Source organism: Pteropus medius, unplaced genomic scaffold (genome assembly GCF_902729225.1).
Source record: "Pteropus medius unplaced genomic scaffold, Ma_sr-lr_union100, whole genome shotgun sequence".
NCBI lineage: Eukaryota > Metazoa > Chordata > Mammalia > Chiroptera > Pteropodidae > Pteropus > Pteropus medius.
Window position 1 is genome coordinate 534,066 of NW_024340849.1, and position 16,129 is coordinate 550,194.

The 16,129-nt window shown below is 49.7% G+C and overlaps 1 protein-coding gene across 6 annotated transcripts in view; it reads right to left on the bottom strand.

The window, feature by feature from the left end:
• ATP9B (ATPase phospholipid transporting 9B) overlaps positions 1–16,129 on the bottom strand; it is a 157,254-nt gene that overhangs the window by 52,060 nt on the left and 89,065 nt on the right. For all 6 annotated transcript variants that reach the window (XM_039839358.1, XM_039839349.1, XM_039839342.1 and 3 more), the window contains one exon: positions 4,090–4,250. In XM_039839358.1, the coding sequence (XP_039695292.1) occupies positions 4,090–4,250 (161 nt within the window). The remainder of the gene's footprint in view (positions 1–4,089; positions 4,251–16,129) is intronic.

A 16,129-nucleotide genomic window follows, 5' to 3' on the forward strand; every position in this document is an offset into this window, starting at 1 on the left:
GGTCACCTGCGGCAGCTCTTCAGCGAAAGCTCGTCCAGCCGCCCCGACGGCCGCCCCAACGCCGCACTTCCAGCGTGGGCACCGGCCGCCTCTGGGCGGGCTGCACATGTCCCGACCCGGCGACACCGGACTGCCACTCCTAGGTGCGAGGGACGCTGAAAACGCGGTCCTCCTGGAAAATGAGGCCGCGTGCGGATGTGTGACGGGGGAAACGCACTTGTGAAATGCTGCGGAGACAACTTGACGAAAAGCTGCTAAGAAAGCCGCAGGAAGGCGCGTCTCTAAATGCCGCGGCGGACGCGGCCCCTGCGCGGGCCCCGGCTGGCGGGATGCGACACCTGCGCGGCGCCAGCGGGCCGCCTGCACGTCCCGCGTGGCGGCCCAGCTCGCGGGAAAGGGCGGGAAAACCCTGCCTCCCGAGGCACACGGACGCCGTCACCTTCAGTGCCTCTGCCAGAGCCGCTGCATGTCACTCCGTCGAAGACCACTGCGCCCCCCTCGCCCACAGGGGCCCAGGCGACAGTGAAAATCTCTGACCCGGCACCAAGAAGACGGTTACTTTACCAACCAGAACGCTAACGCGCCTGCGCGCAGGGGCAGGCGGGCCGGTCACGGGACCAGCGCGGCCCACGCTGCAGGGAACGCGCACTCATCTTAGTTACAAAAAGAAGAGCTAAACCTTGTAACACTTCCCTGGAAAAACACAGTAAATTCTATCGGGTAACTCGAACATATTTTATTCTGTAAAGAAGAATTTCTATGAAACAGCTTAACTTTCTTAAATTTGAAAAGCCTTTAGGAGAGTTAGGTCAGTAGAGGAAAAAGCACTTTCATCTCCATAACTGTGCACTTTGCGAAATGAAATATTTTAAAATCTATCCTTTATTAAATTGAAAAACATATTTAGCAAATACTAAATTCATGTTTTATTCATGTTCTATGGAAATTTTGCAAAGGAAAACAGACTTGGTTGAGTCAAATGTAAACCTTACTTCGCTAAATCAGTATGCCGTACTGCTCACACCTTACAGTATTTATCCTTCTGCTAAGCTGTGCAGCTACATCCTGAGACTGTGAAAAACAAGGATAACATATTGAAGTAGACGTGAGATATTTTGGAGCTACACAGAGGTGCAGCTATAATTCTGTCCAGTAAGTCTCTCCAAGCGCGACGCATAAAACTGTTGACTGAAAAACTAGAACAGACTTGCAGAAAGCCTGGTACCTGCCTCATTTTGTAAGCAGAGTTTTAAATAGGCCAGACTCAAAAAAAAAAAAAAGAGGGTGTGCGTGTGAATACTGTACGTACGCATATGCACGTTCTTACGTATCTGCACGTATACACACAACTGAAAGGCTTTACAGACTGTATCAAGTTAGTGAAATTATACTTCATACTTCCTTCTCTGGTTATCACGTATTATCTCATTTTTTACTATGTACATAATTGAAATTTAAAAAAACAATGAAAACTACTTTTAGATTTAAAATGCTTACAAGGACGCTTCATTACTGTAATCGTTTGTTAACTCGATAAGGGAGAAAGTGTCAAGTCTCTTTAAATTGCCATTTTGCTGAAGAAAGTGGAGACAATCCATAGAAATGAAACGTTTCGTTAAAAAACTATAACAAAGGTTTGGATACTGCTCGGTGGCCTCCGTCGTTAAAAGCAGAGGCCTCTAGAAGAGCAGGGAGCGGCGTTCCCAGCAGGCCTTCTGCACTGCACAGCAGAGGCCATCCTGAAAGTGACATCGCGTAGCATCTCCGAACTGACAGAAGCAGAGGGGGAGAACCGAAAGAACAGCAACAAACCAAAACCACAACTTGGGGATCCCCCGGAAAACACGCCGGCTCCACGGCGACGGGCGCAGGAGGCAGCGCTGGCAGCTGAGGGAGAGCAGAGGAGGAGGGGGGTGCTCACGGCTGCGTGCGCGGCCCCCGCCACCGCGGACCCTGCCCTGAGAGGACATCCCGGGTCCCGTGGGTGCCGGCGGGTGTGGCGGGCCAGGCGCGCTTTCACTGCTTGTGAGGAATCGGGGTAGGCGCTGCAGTGGCCACGATTACTCAGGGGGCCATCTGGAAAGCTGTGACCCTGATTCAGAGGAGTAATGGCATCGAGGTCCTTGATCTAAGGGGTAACAAAGTCAAGCGAAATCAGTAGGTAAAATCCAGAGAATGAGGTGACTGACTGGCGCAGAGGATACCGGAAGGGGTTTCAAGAGCCACTTTCAGAACAAAAAGGAACTCGACCCGCTGGCAGGCTGTCACGTCAGTGACGCTTCGTATCCTATCACTGGAGGAGAGTGAAAAAAACCAGGTCGCTCCTCACAGCCGCAGACTTCCTGTCCCGCCAGGCCAGCATCCTGCCGCTGGGGCCACGGCACACGCCAGGCGCCACGAAGCCCGCGGGCACTATCTGCGGGGCCACAGGACGTCCGGCTGTGACCTGATCCCTATTCCCCCAGACTGCGGCAGCAGGTGGCATGGAGACAGGGCTGTGTGGGGACCCGCAGGAGGCCCCCGAGGAGGACTCGGGCTGAGTGTGCGACAGGACGACCTGCGGGCCGTCCCTTCTGAAGGCGTGAGTGCCGCATGACTGGTGAATAAGTCACAGTCTGCCTGCTGCCGCCGACCCAGGGGGCTTTGGGGGACAAAGACGAGACTCCCAGGGCCCGGCTGCGGCACTCAACATGTGTCTGTGTGATGAGTGTGGGGACACGTGACAGCCCAAAGGCCGCGTGCACGCTCAGTCCCAGGGAGCAGGGCAGGGCCTTGGTAAGGGGCCGCCTGACCAGTTCGTGAGGGGCCCCGGCCCGGCCTGCACTGCGCTGGTGGCCCCGGGCACAGCAGGTGGGGGGCAGGCGAGGGACAGTCAGAAGACAAGCGAGACCAGCATCAGCGACCGAAGTGAGGTGGGCTGGCCAACAGCTGGGGACCGGGCAGTCGGGGAGCCTGGGGTCGGAGGGGGTGGGAGGGTCGCGCATGCAGAGGGCAGCGAGCAGGGAGGGCCTGGGGGGGCGGAGCTCCCGGGGCCTGCAGGCCCGCGACACGGCTGGCACCCCCCACGCCGGGGCCACGCAGCAGGCCTCGGGGGTCGGTGGTGAGGATGGAGGGGCCACCCTGGCGCGTTCATTCCAGCTGTGTGCGCGTGATGCTCGAGACCGCGTGCTGGGAGGAGGGGACACAGGCGCCCCACCCCCGACCGGAGCGGCAGCGGCTGGGCGTGTCGCGCGCAGGAGCCCCGAGAACAGACCACCGCTCCGCTGTCACGACGTCCGTAAATGGAAGACACGCCCCTTCAGGCAGACTTAGAGAAAACTGGTCTCAGATAAAGATGTGCCTTTCTCTCCAAAATGGTTGCATCTTTGCACCTAACGGTTCTACACGTTTCCGTTCCATTCTTTGTTACAAAAGATGCACATTTTCCGGATTCATACGTTAGGCCTGATTTATTAGGTTTTTATTCCTCACTCCTATGAACAATTTCAATCACATGTATTAAGAACATCTTTTCAAAAATACCCTTTGTGGAAATATTTTTAAATGGACTTACATACATCTGTTGTTAATATTAGTCTTTAAATTAAACAGACATCGAATATTAACTATTTATATCCCAATCTCGAGTTAGACGGGTTACTGTTTTGAAAAATTATTCATGTTAGAAGACCACCTTACTCAATATTTTATCTAACTTGACAGATATGTTGGATGGTCTCTGAAATACAGATAACTTTAAAACGTCGACGATTGCGCACACTGCCCCAAGGGCAAGGGGGGGCAGCAGGCCGTCAGCGACAGACAGGACTACTCCGCTGGATTCGGGTCCTGTCAAAGACTGTTATCAATACCCATTCCAGGCTACATAAGGAAAAGTAACGGATTTCTAGATTATTCTCCCGAAACCGATTTCACCACCCCTCAACCAATGTTATTTTCTACTGAAGGGTTCCCCAAGATTCCCCAGAGTTCTTGGCTCCTTCCTCTTGAGCTTCGCGTGAATCATTTCTTTCAAACTGAGACATAAATTTCAATAAGATCATGTTCAACGAAACTAGACCTTTGTTTTATCTTAATTCTTAAACTCACCTTATGGGAATGATGTAGGAAAAGAGGAGGAGGAAGCGGAACAGGTTGCGGTACCACGGGCCCACGAAGCCTTGTAAGGTGACCATGACAACCGACAGGGCAACTAGTGCCAGAAACAGCGCTTTGGTCAGCTGGTTGAGTTCAAGGTCCAACAAACCAACCTGAAAAACAAAATTCGGACATAACCTTAAGGCCCCAGCAGCACACATCTGAACGCGTGATAGTGATGGCACCCTTAAACTTCCTCTCGTATCAGCCTTTATCAGAACGGAAAACGAGCGTGTGTTAACCTCGCTCTTGTCCTGAAAAGCCCTTGGAGATAGGGGTGGGTTTCTGCAAACGGGTCGCGGCCCAGCACCTCCAGGCGGGCTCCACCGAGGACGCATGAGTCTGGGTGTCCAGCCACAAAACCTCAGGTGCCTCTCTAGGTGGTGGCGTTGTGATGGCCCACGAGGACGCTCAAGACAGGTGGCGACAGGCACGAGCAGACCTGTGGGCTCGCTTCGTTCTCTAGAGAGCGGATGTGTGTCTCCCTCGGCCCGTGCACCCCACGTAGGGACTGCAGGGAGGCTGCGGCCCTGAGAAGAGGCAGTGTGTCCGTCATCCCTGTCGGCCAGCAGCCTCTCTGAAAAGGACTTCTCTCCATTAAGAAAAGCAACAGACAGGGCAGCGAGCTTGATCCGATCACCTACTATAAAGACCCCTCACTAAGGAGATGGAACAAGCCCAGCCGCCAGCCTGCACGGAGCGGCAGCAGATGAGGCCCTTCTCCGGCCACTTGTCACTGCCGTCAGACCAGCACTGTCCTCCGAGGGATCCCCGCCCGCAGCCCGGGGGCGGCTGCAAACCTGAAGGAGGACAGACAAACGGCCCACAGGACCGGTCTGACACGTCCCGGCCTGTCCCATCCCATCCCGCGGGGCCGCCTGAGGGCCGTGCTTCCCTTGAGAACACAGCAGCTGAGGCCACAGCCTGATTTATCAACTCCATTTAAGAAGCCGCGCGACGAGGACAAATACCTTGCAATTTCCGCTCCTTCAACTACTACATAGTTTATGCTTGAATTATTGAGAAAAATAGGGTTTGGGATTAAAATGAAGAAAAATTAAGCCAGGGAAGTAGAGCATGTTTCAAAGCCCGGCTCCTCTTGCTGTGACAAAGGCGGCCTAAGTGTCAGGCTCGCTGAGGGTCAGATGAAGTCATTATTCATTGGTCAGGGAGAAAAGACTCAATTACCTCAACCAAAGATGCTATCAGTGAATGCAAAGTGCGTATTTTACTCTATTCATCCAAATCCCATTAAAAAGTGAAAGGAATGATTTAATCTGGCCTTGCAGAGTGGGTCTTTTTCTTGTAATAAAATAAAGAATCACTGTCTTGCGAAATGCATAACCACACTTCCCCTGCATCATGGCAGTGGAGGACTGTCAGAGCAGGGACACAGCCAGAAATGGGCACAGCGCTTCCCTTGAAGAATGCCACACACGGGACAGTGGCCGAGGAAGCGCCTCGCACGCGGATCTGCCGAAACGCACACTGTTACGGCCTTTCTAGCGGACCAGACAGACGTGGCGGCCGCCTGGCCCCGAGTACAGCAGTTCTGAAGCCAGCTGGACGCTGTGTCCCCACCCTCCTCCGCAAAGGGAGGCAGCTGAGCTCGGCAGCGTGGACGCTGACTTGTCCACGGCGGCTGGCCTCGCGTTCTCCTGGGCGGCCTTTTCTGAGCTATGGCTGTTCTTCCTGGAATATAATTGGAACCAAGCCATAGCATGTGGTATGATCTTGTTTTGTTTTGTTTTGTTTTGTGTTTTGCCAATTCTAAGAAAACGCAGTGAGAAGAAAATATGTATTTCAACTCTTATTTTTTTTAAAGTCCACTTTTGATTAATAGTTAATTTTTTATTTTCACCCCTCCAAAACACCTTTAAAAGTTTGTTCAACTTGTCTAAAATGCAATCCAGACTCTTAAGAACTATTCGGTATAAAAACTAGTCACCTTATAAAGTTACAGATTCTATAAAGAAGGTGGTAACTTGAGTTTTCATGTGAATCTCTTCTTTAAAAAAATTCTTGAAACACTGAAACTTTCGCTGGGATTGCAAAATCTTTTCACGCATAAAATACATTAATAATCACTTGAAGTAATTATGACTGTACAAGAAAAGGTAAGTTAAGTATACTAGGAACTAATTTTCAACATTTATTGTAATTTCCTATATTAGTAAAGCAAATTTTCTTCTACTTGTCATAATATTTGTTTTATTTGAAACAACTGTGATAACAAAATTAAATACGCTACTGGAAATTTTAATCTCCAAGGGAAAATTTGTGCATAATGTCTGAGACGCCACAATGGTTCTGCAAAGGGGCTGTTCTAGGATAATGAACACAATAATTGCCTGTATAATCTAAAATGTGCTAATGGCAACGATCACAAACCCACTTAGCTCCTCTTTAATTTATGTACCAAGTTTTAAACAGCTAATGGTTCTCAGTAAAATAATGGTTTGTACCAACAATAAAGGGTAAATTCGGTATTCCCCTGCTTAATCAAGGAAAGATCAGCCAGGTTTTCTGTAATGATCGCACGGACCAATCAGAATCCACCTTACCTCCGTGACACAGCGCCATTCCAATCCATCTCGGTTACGCCTCCCGTCCTGCTACCAAGTCCCTGAGAAATCACGGTGCACGCTGCACTGGAACCAAAGTCTCGCATTGTAACAACTTTGCAAGAGACAGGACGAAAGGCACAAGCGCCGCTAACTGTTGATCGTACGGTATGAACGTCACGTGAACGTGAACACTTCTACTGCCCTCTTAAAACTCCCACTTCCTTGTTACAGAGGCATTTTAGAATAGCAAAATAGTAACAGGCTACACGTCAAAAAGCCCATTTAAACTCCTGTAGAAAGCTAAATATTATTTTAATATTATTTTTACCATTAATATTATTATTAAATATTATTTGTCTTATAGTTTCCCTGTAAATGCATTACAACTCGAAAGACAGAAAAGCCTCCGATCTAATAGTTAATTCACTCAAGACAACTCTCTACACAGGCCGAGCAGCGGGGTTGGACACAGAACCTGGCGGGGGCGGGGGGCCTTACTGTTCATGCCCCCCCGTCTCTGAACAGCTGAACTAGTCCCGGACCAGCCCACCAGCTCCTCGCCATTCAGAACTTGGACTGTGACTACACAACGGACACAGGGCTACACTTTAACCTGACTGAAATTCCTAAGAAAAGCACACTGCTTTCAAATATCGTCGAAGCACATCGGCCTCATGTTTTCCACTTTTAGTAGACTCTTAAGAAACGACAACAAAATAAGTAATTTTCAGACTTTCGTTTGTACTTCCTGTATTTCACAGAACCGAAACTCATACACTAAATTAAACTCCTAAATCTTGTAGGAATCACTTTTTCTGTTTTGGAGTTTAAATGAAAAGTTCGTTTTTAAAAAAGTGATGGGGTATATAGGCTTTCCTTCTCTTCTCCAGTTGATTTGTCCCTTTTTGGGCACGAACTACCGAGTGTCAAGCGCCAGCTGCACCTGCAGGCAGGCCCCACACGAAGACGTCTGAGCTACTACCGTTTATCGCCTCAGTGATCTGCGAAATCAGGAGCTTTTCTTTTAGCCATTCTCGTCTATTGGCTCAATAATCTGAGCTCTAAAAGCTCCCTAAGTGAGTATCCGTACGACAGTTCTTAATGTTACAATATATCAAAACCTACATTTTATACAATAACATTTTATAAATCAAAACCTACATTTTATACAATAACATTTCAAAGTCTGTTCTGAAAGAATATTTCATATCCTCTATTTTTACCAAGAAATTCTTCCAGACCATTCTATATTCAGCACATAAGGGTTTTTCCTTGCTCACTATATAGTTACTACATGAGATGGTTTTCCTCGAACATGTAGCATTTAGAAAGAAAATGAAGTTGTTATATTTTTAGATAGCCTTCCCCGTGAGTTCACACGTTGTTATATTTTTAGATAGCCTTCCCCGTGAGTTCACACGCACGTGCCCTAATCCAGTCCCGTTTAGGACAGTGCACATGTACCCTGCCAGCTGGCCTACGGCAAACAGGTTGCTAAGGTGAAATCGCCCCGAGCGCCCGCGAACACACCCCTTGCTAGGTTGGAGGGTCTCCCCTCAAACCTCTGGCCTTCCAGACCATTTGAGAAATTTCGATACTGACTCCAGCATTTCCTGTGATGCGTATTCGCTCAACGGAACACTGCTCGTCAAAAACGCCACAAAACGGCACATTTCTATGAACACACGGATACACACATCTCAAACCTGTGTTTGCAAAACTCAGGCTTATGTTACACGTTCATGCGGGACGATCTGCTGGCTGACAGTTTCCTTTCTACATTTTAACCTTTATTAAAGTACAACAATATATCAAAAGTCATCAAATTTAAAGCAATATACTAATTTAAAAATAGCTGCTTATTTTTTTATTTTTAGTAATAAACATTATTTCAAATATCCTCAACTTGTGATACATCAAAGCCATATTTAAAACAAAAATAAGTATGCACGAATATGCAAAGCAGCTGGAAACTATTTGGAAATTTAATTTGTACTCTATGTCCATAAGTTACATTAAAATCCAGCACCGAATATTAAGGAAACCCCATAATTTTCTGATGCATAGCGCTCCCGATCTTATTTTACAACAGATGTAAAGAAGATCAAACCATATAAATCGTGACCAGTTCAACGCTACACTGAATAAGACTTGTGTGCACCGCTCACTGCCAGGCTTCCTGCTGATATCTTGTTGCTGCTTTTTAATAACATGTCTAAGCTGGGGACAGAAAGCAAAGGCAAAGGTGTGGCATGCTGAGGCTTAGCCGGCAGAGGGCGCTCAAGTTTGATGCTTTTTTCCTTTATTCTGAAAACCTGCTTTTGGATCTCCAATTCCAGCAATTCGGTATATTCAGTACAAGTTGTTTTGTTTTGTTTTAAAAAAGGAGTAAACCTAAATGCTTTGTCATGAATAACTCAAGGCAATTCTTAGACTTTAACATGCTGGATTCTATCTGGTGGGGAATTTCCTGAATAAGAATCCAGTGTCCCATAAGGAATCATATTTAAAGATATGACACGTAAAATACTGTAGGTAATCAGTCAGTACACTAGCACAGTGCTAAGGCTTTTTGAAGATTTACCTCTATAATCTAAGTCAATAAAATTGCAACAACTGACCTTAATGGTTTCAAGATCCTGCATATGTGTATTACCTTATGTTTGTCTTAACAATGTACAAGCTATCAATTTTAAACGGTTTTGCCAAGACCACCCACCAATTTAAAATAATTACTTCACTAACCTAAGCTAAGCACTGACTGCAGAAACCTCAGCATCACTCATATGAGTGAATTTGAGGTCAGGCATTTGGATTTCAATCTAATCCAATTAAACAAGCAGTTTATTTGGGTAATTTTACATTTGTTTTAAGAGATACTTTTATGAATAGATTAACCTGTTCTCAAACCCTTCCTGCCGAACAGCACAGCACCCATGAGCTTAGGGAGCGGCGACGCCCTCACCGTGGCCCGGAAAAGCCGTGGTGTCCGCAGACGTCTCGGCACAGCCCGTGCACCCTGGCTGCTGGCTGCATCGTGCGTCTTCAAAGACTTTAAAACACCCCACACTCTTGGGAATTCTTTTATCCCTCGGATCAGGAAAAATAAAATTTTCTAATAATACCTCTAATGGTACTGATATTTTTAAAGAAAGACTTTTATTAGGAGTCTTAAATTTTTAACAGACAGTAAGAAGGGGCAGACCGTGGCTTCTTGTAAAATTGTTGACATATGGGGCAGTCGTCACCTTCCGCTTTCTAGTCCAGGCTCAGTGTCCACACCGAAGAGGCTTCATGACCGAGCCCACTGCGTGTCATGCTTGTCGGTGTGCTGGGACGGATGTGCACGTGTGTGTCATTATTTTTTCTTGAATGTGGTAAGTTTTAAATATCTTCTGTGAGTGTGTGTTTCAGAAATACCCCTAAAATATACTCTTAAAACATTCACTTAATTTATAAAACATAATACTGAATGAAAAATAATCGTTTATGAAACACGTCGATAACAAAGACCCTAAGGTCTGGGCTCTATTAACACTCGTTAGGGAAACGGCTGACTGTGAAGCCGGGGCTTTCGTGCCATCGTGCCTGGGCATTTCTGCAGTCACTGTCCCCTCCAGGGACCCTCTGAACTCTGCCGAGGGCGAACACAGCGCTTCTAGCCTTCCCGATGCCAGGAACGGAGGCGCTGAAGATCTGCACCAGATGATGGGGATGGCTGAGGAGTGGAGGAGGGAGAGATGGGGGTGCTCCTCTCCCACACAAAGCGAGGACCCGCATCCTCGGGGCGCAGGAGGCAGGGGAATGGCCAGAGCAGCAGGCGCCAGCCCAGCCCTCCTGCCTAGAACCTGCCTGGGCCCTGTTTTTAAAGAAGAATTGCATGGGACCTGGGGTGGGGTTGGGGGGTGGGGGATGACCACCTGTCCCCCGGCTTAGTTAATTTCCTTAAAACGCTTTGGAAAAGGGAACGGTGAAATTTTTGCTAGTAAACAAGGTCATCAATTTACAACGTGTCTTTAATTTCCAGCCCTAGATTCTCTCCAGAAGAGGTTATGATATAGATGAGTTTCTAAAATAAGGCGGAAATTTGTTCGGTGATTAATTAAAAAACGTTACCGTCGAAACTCCATTCTGGCATACCGACAAGTATAACGTGTAATGGCTTACGCGAGGGGACTCGCTCAACGTTAGCTAGCAAGGCTTTTACGTGATGGATGCCGGGAAGTCTGGTTTCAGCAGGCTGCCTCCCCGACTACTACACACGGCATCGTGAACGTGCCAGCGCTCAGCAATAGCGTCTTGGGGGAGGGGAGAGACGATCAGCAAGAAAATTCCGCAGTGGTTACCTGCCCTAGTGTGGCAGTTTAGATTAGCATGTTTCACATCTTGCTTGCTTTTCTGAGGGCGGCTTTGTACCAGGAACCCTGCTAAGTGACACAGAGGCTCTGATGGTGTCCAGTAATGTGTCACTACCTCCTTCAATGCTTCTTGGTTTACGGAGTAAATATATGGGAATTTATGGACCATTTAAGGTCTTTACCCCAATCCCCAGATATATCTGGCACCTGGCACTACATAAAACCACTCAATAGTGTTTTTAAATCAAGAGTCATTAGCTGACTTGACAAGGTCTATGACTATTTACTGGAATCAAAATTATGATCACTATTTCACCGAATTCATGAAATTCCCTTGTAATGAAATACACAGCACCTATTTCTGATTATGTTAAAACCATGTGAAGATACAGAAAATGCTGAGCAGGGTTCGAAACGCCTCAGAATTACTGTTATCTTGAGCACAATGACGAGGGTCTGTCCATTTTCTGTGCCAGCCACGCATCAGCATAACCAGCTACTGACCGAAAGTTAACAGATCAACATTTTAGTTTTTAGGGCAGCACAGCAGAATGGCAGACAGAGAATGGCAGAAAACGAGAGGATGAAGTGACCACACTGTTCTAACACCTCACTTTGAATCAATGTTACTTAAGTTTTCAAAATCCATGGTTCTCACGACTTGCATTCTTTGGTAAGGAAAATGGAATTTAGCAGGTCTGCTTAAAAAATTAAACGATAAGCGTAATAGGGTCAAATAAACTTTTCAGCTGGCTTTTCGTTATTAAAACTATTTAAGAGATTTATTACTGGTACTTTGGCAAAAAGTAACGCTATTTTAAACCATCTAAAATTTTTGTGTTACTTTATGTCTTCAAAGACATTTTATGAACCATTTCATACTTAATGGCTTGTAAGCAATCCCAAGAGTTGGGAATTGTGTGAAAAGTTGCCCAGATTGACAGATAAAGTGAAAAGGTCTGTATTAATTTCCAAATAAAGAAATGCATGGCGTGGTATCTCACGATGATTACACTCTAAAGTACCAATTAGAACGCATCAGAAACCAGAGCAAGTTGACACTCTACAATAAAGCAAATAATTTCCAGTTGGAGGGGCAGAAAATGTTAATATGCAATGTTCAAGACTACAAGAATCTTTGTAAAGGAAGTAGCTAATGAGGTTTAATGATGCATGTCAGGAAGCCGCAGTCTGTAGGGAAACACAGCTGGCTTCATTTTGTAAACTACTTGATACACACGTCTTTCTGGTCCGCGATGATCAGCTGCGCCGGTGCCACAGGGGACAGTTCAGCCTTCAAACCAGGGTGCACTGCCTGTTCTCTAAACCACAAGCGCCACACATGAATGTAACATGGCGCTCGACGCGGGAGTCCTGCCCGAGGAGGCTGGAGAAGTCGTCTGCAAAACGTCGCGCACAGCCCCGCCAGCCTGAACCGGCTCCTGATGCCGGACGCGTCGAGACAAGTCGGAACAGACAAAACACTTGGATTCGGCGAACCAGTAACCTTCCCAAAACGCTCCCCATCGTTCGTACCTTGTGTGTTAAAATGCACCCAAATTCATTTTGAAATGCTGCTGCTGAGAAACCCCCAGCCTGCCGCTGTTTCCTGTCTAGGGGCCCACACGCGCATGCCCAGAGCAAGGACCCCGCTCCAAAGGCAACGTGCGTCCTGCTCACATCTCAGGACGGTCTGCAATGTGCAGGTGACAGCAATTAGCAGCAGATGACAGGAGCACTCTGAATTCGTACCAGATGGCAGCTAAGGGTCAGTGGAAGTTCGCAAACCCGCCACAAGGAGGCCCGTGTTAGGTGGCCATCGTGCTCTGAAGCTCAGACACAAGGTGATCCCTCGGCCACCATGAGCCGACGCTGGGTCACGACGCTAATACCACAGTGCCGTGAGAGCGCGTGCAGCACACTCACTTTAAATGTGATTACACGTTAGCCGTGCGAAATGAGCATGCGCACGGTGACAGAAAGGTCGCCCTCGACGGAGGGAGCTAAAATCCCAGGGGTTCGTGAATCGCCGTCCGGCAAAGCGGTGCACAGGGTCCCCGTCTGGATGAGCACTGCCTGTGGCGGAGGCGGGAAGAGCCAGTGGGTGGGGATCGACCTGACGGCGCCTCGGAGCCCTGGCTGATCACCGAAGGCGAGACACACGTGAAGGTCAAGGACACGCAGGTCACGCTCTCCAGCTGCAGGTGACGTAGGAAAAGCCTTAGCGTCTCAGAGGTGGCTTGTCAGCCTTCGAGCTCAAAAACAGTGTCATGACGCTGCAGCGGGGCCCGAGGCGAGGGGACTGGCACCCTGACGTCACGGCTCGAAGCCGGAGTTCGCCTGTGCTCTAAGTAGAGAGACGCAGGCAAAAATGCTTCAGAGAACAAAAATGAGTGCATAATCACGTACTTTAACGAGACTGAGCCCGCACCGACGGCCAACATAAAGGGGTTTCATTTTTGGTTTGAACTGGCAATAACTGATTAATTTTTGACCCACTATGACCTTAGCAATTTGCAACCTAATCGCCACTACCATTTGCAAAGTGCTTTGGCACGATTTCTGTCATCGTCTTCAGGGTGCCACCACGGGAGACCACCTGGGGTTTGCCCGGCCAGGCCTCGGCGCCCCCAGCCTGGCGGCCTGGTGCCCACGGCGCAGTGCAGGCGCGCCGGGCCCGCGAGCCAGCCAGAAGCAGTCGGCCTCAGTCACCTCTGCTCGCATTTTCCGTTCCTTACGCGAACTTCCATCAGGTTCGTGAACTAAGGGCCGGTCAGATCTTGTTCATCAGAAAGCTCGACTTCACGATTTGTACTGAAATGTGGTCATTCAGATCTTGAGCAACCTGCTCGACGGGCACCAACGCTACACTCTGGGGAAAGAACAGACGAAATAAAGCGATTCCATGTTACGACCGAAACGAGCGGCCAGGAATAGTCCGGCCAGGACCAGAACCTAGCTGGCGCAAAGTCGACTGTGTTCGGGGGACCCGCTGGACGGGGGAGCCCCCGGCAGCAAGGCTGGAGGCAGAGCGGCGGTCGCGACGAGGAGTTCTGTCCCGGAACTCGCCGGCCGGACGCGGCTCCCTGCTCTTGGCTCCCCGGGCAGCCGTCTGGCTACAGCGTGGAGTCTGTGGGACCCCCAGGCCCTGAGCAGGAAAGCGGTCTCCAGGGGCCGGGCACGCTCCTGTCATCTGTGTGGACGCTCGGCCCGAAGACTCCCTCCTGGCTCTGAGGCGCTCAAAGGTGCCGTCTGCGTGCCCGCATGTCCTCCACGTGTCTAACGGCCAAGCGTGTGACCGGCGGTGACCGCGCCTACGAAGCCACATGCTCAAGAAAACAGCGAGTGAGAAGCACAGTCCTAAAGGATAATCACGTGAGCTACTAAAACCCTAAATGACAAGACTAAAGTGCAGTGCCGGAAGTAAGCTTCGGCCGTCACATGTTAGCGCCACGCTGCAGGCAAGCTCGTTCCTCCATCTCCTTTCAGGACACGCCGACAGTGTGGCAGGGAAGGCGCCGTAATGACTAGACTGAAAGGGGCCGACAGCCACACGGCCGTTCCAGCACCGTGACGCCCCCTGCAGTCCACCTCCCACTTCCCGTCGCCGCCGCACAGGGGCACCCATGGCCGCCCCGAGCACAGGAGCTGTTCCCCGACTCACCCTCTTTCGTTGCGGTTCCAAAGAGCAGAACCGTGACTGACTGTGGGACCGTGGAGATGACAGAAGTCAGTGGGCACGCGGCCGGGTGCAGACAAGCCTCTGCTCCTGTGTGGCGAGGGTGCCCAGTACCAGCCCGTCCACTAGGAGCAGGTGGGGCTGGGCAGGTTACAGGTGAGGCCCCGGGGAACGCTGGCACCACAGACAGGGACTCTGTCCTGAATCGCCCGGCAAGTATCAAAAGCACTTCGTATGCTCACGTTTGGAAGTTCTGGGGTAGTGGATATCATTTCACAGGACAAAGGCTAAGATGCGTGAAGTCTAACTTAATTTTCCTAAAATAAGTTCCTAAATGTTCAGTGTAATGGAAGATAATCCGGTGACATGCTCGCCCTTAGCTCATTAATATCAGCAATTAGCTTTCCAGATTTAAATCGCACTGCGTTCAGGTGTTTGCCCAAAGCTTCAGGATGGTGCGAGGGGACCTGCTGGCCCCTCAGGATGGGGAGGCCACTTGTCAGCCGCACTGCCATGGTCTGTGTGCCGTCAGCTCTGCAAGATCTGGGCTTGGCACGCACAAGGGTTACGTCCCTGGTCACTACTGCATGCTTCACAGGCCACGGGCCTTCTTCTCTCCAGCCTGCCCCCTCCCGGGGCACAGAAACTTCTGGCACTGTCTGTCTTGCGTGACTCTGGAGCATGTGGGAGCCCGAGAGGGCGGCCTGGGCCCTCTCCGGCCTGTGGCTCTCCTGTAACCTGCCCAGCCCCAGCCTGAGCTTGTCGCCACGTCACTCCTGGAAGTCCTGCGGAGAGGCCCGAGGCCCACGGCTGTCCTTCTTGCTTTTCCAGAGGCGGCCAGATGGGGAGCCTGCGACGGGGTGCCCTGACTGTGTCGTCTCTCTCCTCTGTGCTGTTCACGCATATACTCCGCCCAGTCCCTTTGAGACTTGGCCTCTTGAATCGCAATAACACTCAGCTCTGTTACACCCAAAGTCTCACTTTTCAAGACCATCAAATTTCTTTTCCAAAGTCTATTCAGAACCTCAAAAGCTGAGCACCAGACCACGTGCTGGTCTTCACGTTACTACTTTAAAGTCCCTACTTCTCCTGCGACCTCCGACTATGCTTAGGGGCATTTCGCGGTGTCAGAACATGTTCAGCATAGAGTGCCCGGCGTTGCGCCATCCCACGCCCGGGCCGCAGCCACGCGTCCTCTCCGGATGGCTCTCAAGCCTCACTGGTTTCCATGCTGTCCGCTAAGCCGGTCCTCACGCAGCTGCCACATGTCTACGGCACGCATCCCCTGCCCCTGGGGTCCCCTCGCTCGGCTCCGGGATGCGGTCGCACGCGCTGATGTAGCGGGGAGCCCCTCCGTGATCCAGGCCCTGGCGCACACGCCGCAGAGC